The 7,257-nt window shown below is 27.7% G+C and overlaps 1 protein-coding gene across 1 annotated transcript; it reads left to right on the plus strand.

Moving 5' to 3' along the window:
• The first annotated feature begins 1,111 nt into the window (after window positions 1-1,111).
• On the plus strand, window positions 1,112-6,287 carry LOC116412918 (uncharacterized). The gene is made up of 8 exons (XM_031908932.1): window positions 1,112-1,316; window positions 1,879-1,950; window positions 2,491-2,613; window positions 3,254-3,280; window positions 3,518-3,601; window positions 4,430-4,534; window positions 5,138-5,233; window positions 6,205-6,287. Exons 1-8 carry the CDS (start codon window positions 1,250-1,252, stop codon window positions 6,285-6,287), a joined length of 657 nt encoding a protein of 218 aa, XP_031764792.1. The 5' UTR covers window positions 1,112-1,249.
• Window positions 6,288-7,257: the final 970 nt, after the last annotated feature.

Raw genomic sequence — 7,257 nt, forward strand, 5'->3', positions numbered from 1 at the left:
CTTTTCATTTAAGAGTTTCCTCTTGTCGGTGCAACTAGTTCTTGCATCTTCTTCCAGCCAGCTCTATCCCAGGCCATATCCTTGATCTCCCTATACGACATGACACCTAGTGTTTCTTTTATCTGTCCCATGTAGTTATTCCTCGGTCTTCCTCTTCCTCTTTTGATGCGGTTATAATATTATTATTTATGTGTTCACTAAAAGATTACTATATAAAACTAGCAAACCCGGCAAACGTGTTTCCGCCCTTTAATTTTTTTTCTAGATACACACTAATCACCCAATGGTATGAAACTTTACGACCTATTTTCATACCTACCAATTATATGTACATACAAAATTCAGAGACGGTGTCAGTACGACCACAAACACTGTGACATGGGATTTGACCTGATATATCACTAGCAATGGGGTTGTTAAACCCATTACTAACAATTCCTTCTCCTCGATTAGAAGATCTATTAATGCAATCTACATAAGTGATTTTAAAATATTGACATTTTGAATTTATTTCTTCTTTAAAACGTAGACAATACATGTGTAATAAATAGTGTGCTAATAAAGGTTTCTCGAAATTTCTACAAAAACCTGTACGAGTGTCATGTAGGTAAAGCAACAGTAGATGTTTAGTTTCTACCTAATTATAATAAAAAAAGGAGTATATTTTAATACCTTATACGTATATCAAAGGCACTTATCGTCTGTTACAGTTACGGTGAACATAACACTGACTAAATTTCTCTCGTAATAGTATAAAATAATATCTCCTTACATTATATACGAAATATCCCTTATCTGAAAAAGTAATCCAACTACAATTTCACTTTTGTCGTTCGCAACAGAATTTATATAATTTTACTAATAAAAAATACATATAAAACTTTTATGACAAATAATATAAATTGAATTTCTTGTCGCTATGTTCTAAAAATTTCAGGCATATATTTAAAGTAGATATATAATATTCTCACTAATATTATAAACGTGAAAATAAGTTTGTTTGTTATTTTTTAGTACCTTAAATGCTTAATCAATCACTGTGAAATTTGGTGTACACATACTGTATGATGGAAGACAGGAACTTTTTATCCCGGTCAATGAGCATATCCCGGTTACGCGAAGTTGCGAGTAAAAGCTAGTATTATTAGTAGTATTATTATAGTCACAACTTGTTTTAGATTTACAAATAAAATATATATCACAAAGTTTTATTGTGCAATAAAAAATTAATAAAGAAAAATCAACAGTTATGAAATATATAACGTTTTTCATATTGATATCAAGTATGCCTCATGAGTTTGAAACTAACAAAGACGGTATGGTTTACGATTTTGTTTAAATTATATTAATTTATTAATAATATTTTTTTTTATTTATTATCACAAAAATACAGAATTAAAAAAATTATGTTACATTAACATTCAGAAATCACGTCGGTTTATATTAATACTAAATACATTAAAAATATTTAATTTGTATTAAAATCAAGCAAAAAGTATCGTTTTAATTTACACTTGATGTTGCTAATAGCTGCATCTAGAATTTAATTTGTTTTAAGACATTTATTTCTTTTAAGATTTGTATATAAATTACTTATATGAGAAAATAAAAACTAAGAACATGCACTTAATATCTATTGTTTGTGAGTACAATATATTGATTAGTTCAACTATTTAAGTTCATTCCCTTGAAGAGATGTTAACAATTTTGTTGGAGATAGAATACATTTAATTAATTACGATAATTAAAAATTATGAGATAATTATGCAAGGTTTCTTTTTATTTATTTGAACCGAAAGCAATTTTAGTATTTCATCATATAAAAATATCTGAACACAAATTAAATAATGTAAATTATACAATTTATTGTACTATTAGTTTACAGGAAAACATCTAATCAAGTGCATTTGTTGCTTCAGAAATATTTGAATCCTATACAATTCTTAACGAGTAAGTTTTTACAAATGTTATCAATATATTCACAGCTGTAACTGTAATTTCAGTTTCCAGTCATAGTTATTTATCAAAGAAGTTTAAAGAAAACGACATATAAAATAAAACACACTGTTTTTAGTTTGAGCCAGTTTGTATTAATGATATTTGAGGTGTATAAGTCAGCGTGATAATCAAGACTACGACAGGACACTATTATCTTATTACATGTATATTTTATACCATGTAATCCCGGAATAGAATAGGCCACCCCTTCCTTTCCTATATGTGTTCGTAATAGGCGATTAAAGGAGGGCAAGAGATAGGCAGCAGCGTCCCTCTTCTATATATATTTCTTCTTCTATATATAAATATTTCCAAAGCCTAACTGCAGTTATTAATTCACCTGTCAAGTATGGCAACTACTGGTGAAACTTACCAGGAGGCTTATGTTTAATATTGGACAGTTAAAGGCTGATATGATAATGATGATGATGATGATTTTATATTAATACTTATTAATTTTTATATACATGTAAGTACTTTTATTGCTTTTAGATAATTTTCCAAACCATAACATAGAAATGCAAGTGGAATTTCAAGATCCAGTAGTACCCCAGATGATGGTACCGCAAAGGAAAATGAATGTAGTACATGTAATGAAAAAACCTGCCGTATTAAGTTAGTATTGTATCATAGGCTGAGTTATAATAGTTATAAGAGTTAGTAATTTTAATAAGTATTAGATTTAAGATATTAATATATTTTAATTGCATAAAACTTTCGTTGTAGCGGAATATAGATTAGGCCAAATGTTCCCAAAGTGTACGCCGCATTACAGTTTAATATTTTCTGTTTACTATTTACAGGGTAATACGTTTACATTCCCATTGTATACTGAAGTGTCCTATCCTATTTTCTTTTCACCCGAAACATACTCGTATATTTTCCTCAAAGTATGTGTGAGAACTTCTGGACTAGGTCTGTATTTAGTAATGGAGAATGATACACTCAAATGATATCGATGAATGTTTGGTTTCAACATATCATTATATTTAATTAAAATGATTAATCTTCATATCAATGGGTGTTATGTTCATATCATTTATTTTCGTCTTTACACGTACGTCATTAAGTTATTATTTATTAATGATTACTTGGCCGTGTAAAATACTATATTAGTATAGACATATACAAGTTACAATATTAACATATACTGTATATATTATTATTTTTTTAATATTTTTTTTCTAAATATATTAAAAATCTAAAGTTTGATTTTTAAATTACATTTGGGTATTAAATAGTTTATCTTTTCTAGGACGCTCTAATTCTAATGGAATGACAGGTGCGTAATAATGTAGAACATCTTTTAGTTATTCAACTATTTGTATTTATTTGATATTTCACGCAATATTAATGGTTATTTAAAATCAATAAAGTAACAGTAAATAATAATATATTCTTTACATGATTTCTTTTTATATTCTATTTGACATTGTATATAAAAGAAAAGCTTCTTTTCAGATAATGGAATATAATAAATAGCTTTTATGTATATAAATTTTAGCCTAATTTTTTAAAGGTCCTACTGAAGTTGCTACTGTCATTGAAGCGGCACCAACGACATCTATAATAACTAGTACAGCAGCAACGGTTACTTATAATAGTGAGTATAATGGATTATTGGAATCGCTAAGTATTATGACAATTATAAAAAAGATAATAAAATAAACATTCCATATTCATTTATGGAAATAATAGAAAAGAGTAAATTTTTTGTTAATCTAAATTAATATATAAATTAATAATAATAATTTTTTTACGTTTGTTTTTAACTCAAACTACTTATAATATTTTAAAAATTCTTTCATCTGTGGAAAATATATATATATATATATATATATATATATATATATATATATATATATATATATATATATATATATATATATATATATACATATATATAGGTAAATTAGGTACATAGTAAATTAAAAAACTAAACAAAAAATGGCTGTTAACGTAATTTTTATTATTAACAATACTACTATAGTTTGTCCAAAATATTTTAAACTAATTATTACAAAAGTTGACTTTAAAAACAAAAACTGTAAAGAACTAAATTCTCTATAATCATACTTTATTCCAAAGAGCATTCAACAGTGTTATCATAAAATTATTTATATATATATATATATATATATATATATATATAGTACATATAGTCTTTACTATACTATTACGTAAAACGCAAAAGATGTAATTCTATTTAATAATCTATTCTATTTTGAAGTCAGTCTACAACTCGTTTTTGATAATGGTACATTAATACTGCATATCTAATTAAAGGAAATGTTTAATAGATATTATGTACTCCAGCTTGCGAAATGTAAAGTTTTTAATTTCAAATAAAAATGATAAATTTAGTAGTATTATAATTATCCATTTTACTGAGTTGTTACTATACGTATTAATGATACAATATATTTTACAGCTCCATCCAGTATATCGACAGACAGTGGAAAGAGAATAGTTTATATGGATGATTTACAGAAGGCTATGGAAGAAATCGAAAAGAAGCTAAATTTTCACGCCACAAGTACTTTTTTCACCGTCTTGTTATCGATTATAATATTTATATTTACAGTATTAAACGGTATTAATTGACCTTGAAGTCTCTGCTAAGTCAGAGGTCAAATAACAGAAGCTTCAGTTTTGTAATTTAGTTTAATATTTTATTTGGAATTATTCGGAGAAGAGGATACCGGACATACATTTTTACGGTTCTAAATATATCCCAAAAAATATTACAAACGTGAAATAATTAAAAAAACGTAAGTAAAGAGTAAAGTATGGAGGGTGAATCTTTAACATTCTGGGATCTCATATCCTGTGAAAAGTTACTCAATAACAATGTATTTGTAATATATTAGAGTACAACTACGTATTTAATAATTCATGCATGGTGAATTTTTTTCGTACTAACGTTTGATATTTGGTAATGTTTTCTTTTATAACTTTTTTATGTAAATCACTATTATATATCATTTTTTTAAATTAATGAACGGATATGTGGTAATTAAAATGGTTTTTAACATTTTACTACGAAATTCCAATAAACTGAGATTTTTAATATTTATGGTTGATATTCGGCAATAAGTTATTATTATTTTGCTAATTAAATATTTTCTTTCCCAAAAAGGCAAAGGATACTTCAATCCAAACCAAAGACTTGAGACTCATTTTGATTCGCCAATCGAACACAACATGCAAGATATTATGCAGTTGTTGAAAAGCGGTATGTATAGTTTCAGTTAAAAATAAGTCTCTAATAATAATCTAAACCTATGCAGTTATATATTTGTAATCCCATGTGGAATATTTGGAAATATTTTAAAGTAAGACTTACAGTTAATGGTTGAGGGATGGGTAGCAGCGTCTCTTTTAAAATATCACCAAAGTCTAACTGCGGTTGCCAACCCGCCTGCCAAGCATGGCAACTATTGACAGAAACTCCCTTATGATCGAGCCCTATGTGCAGCAGTGGATAGTTAACGGCTAATATGATAATGATAAAACTTATACTACATTTTGGATGTTAAATTGAAATATTAAGCATTCGACAAGATTCGGTTTTACGTCGCTCAGCTATCCATACTAGGTGCATCTCTAATTAAGGCCATGTAAGAATTACTATCTGATAAATTTATCAAGTCTCTTGAAGCGTCATTAAGCCATAAGCCAATGAATGTGGATACCATTCTACATGGGTTATTCAGAGGTATTTTTACACGAATTACGAAGAAAGTAGAGTTAAGTATTTTGAGTATAAGTAACATGTAATGTAGATATTTTCACAAAACGTGTTTTTTTAAACGTGTTTCTTACGTGTATAAACGGTTTAATTAAATATATAGGTTTTATTCGTATGTTTATTTATTTGTCTTAATTATATAAATTCTGTATGTAACATAATGGAAGTATATTTATTAGTAGTATTCATAAACTTTCTTAGATTTTCATAAAGATTTTTATAAATTTATCACGCGATGTGCCTACATTTACGTATTTGAATAGTACATTAGCACGTCACTAAATATTAAGTACTTCGCACACTATTTAGTCGTTAGAATGAGATAAAGTTTACATTTGCCGAACATATTCGAATCTAAAGTGATAGAGGACAAGTTTTCCGTGGTTTTTCGAATTAATTAGCTTATTGTTTCAATATAAGTTTGATGAGTAATAAACACTTTTGATTTTTTTCAGGAGTACAAATACAACGGCACGTGCCACATCCCACCGACAAAAACTTAGACTGGATACAAATTAAAGTACCTAAACAATATTGATACTTATCTTTTCATTATAAATTTCATTTTCGTACAAACCAATTTATTGTTGTGTCCTTAATATAACGACAATTAATTGCATTCCTATGCTGTTTTACGTGATGGTCGTGGACTTACTACACATAGCTACTAAACTGCGCTTAATCTATACCAATCAATCAGTTCAAAAAGCACATTTTATAATGTACAAGTGAAGGACGCGTATGATTAAAACAATCAATTACTGGCACATGAACAATTATTTAAAAGCTACTTGACCTCAGCCACGGAGGCACCCAAAAATGAACTAGAATGTTATTTATGGCTCTCGTTCAGAGATAATTCCATATAATAATATTATTAACTCATCGGATAGCGCTGACGTTAAATGGATGCTGTATTCATAGCTATGGCTTAAATATTATCTCGTTTATTTACACTTACAAAGTATTGCTATATTTAGCAGTTATTGAAGTTAGTAAATTTAACATTCAAATATTAACAATATACGTGATAACAACAGCAAAGTAAGATGACTCCCTACTTGATGGAGCAACAACCTCAATTACAGTGGATGCAGGTGGCTCGAGACCATTCCATTTATTTAATAATTAATGGCCGAAATAATGATTATGATGTATAATAATAAAACTACTATATAATAATAAAATAATATAATACTGCAATAAGAATACTAAATTACTTTTAAATTGGCTTAGTAATTTCGACGTGTACAGTAGCAAATATACAAATATTAGCATTTATAATAAAACCACAATATAACTAAGAATTCCAAGGCTATTTGTAACATATAGATCTCAATTATAAACGACCTAATATCGTTGTAATTCAACAAAGAGAATATTGAAACGACATCGCTGCACGCGTACCAAAATTACTCACTGCATTATTAATTTCCGAACAATTACACAGAGTACAAGCTTCGGCTATGAATAGGACGCCAGTTATGCAAGCCTGATGAATAGTTCAG

This window comes from Galleria mellonella, unplaced genomic scaffold, assembly GCF_026898425.1.
Source record: "Galleria mellonella isolate WM207_F2 unplaced genomic scaffold, CSIRO_AGI_GalMel_v1 utg74, whole genome shotgun sequence".
Classification (NCBI taxonomy): domain Eukaryota; kingdom Metazoa; phylum Arthropoda; class Insecta; order Lepidoptera; family Pyralidae; genus Galleria; species Galleria mellonella.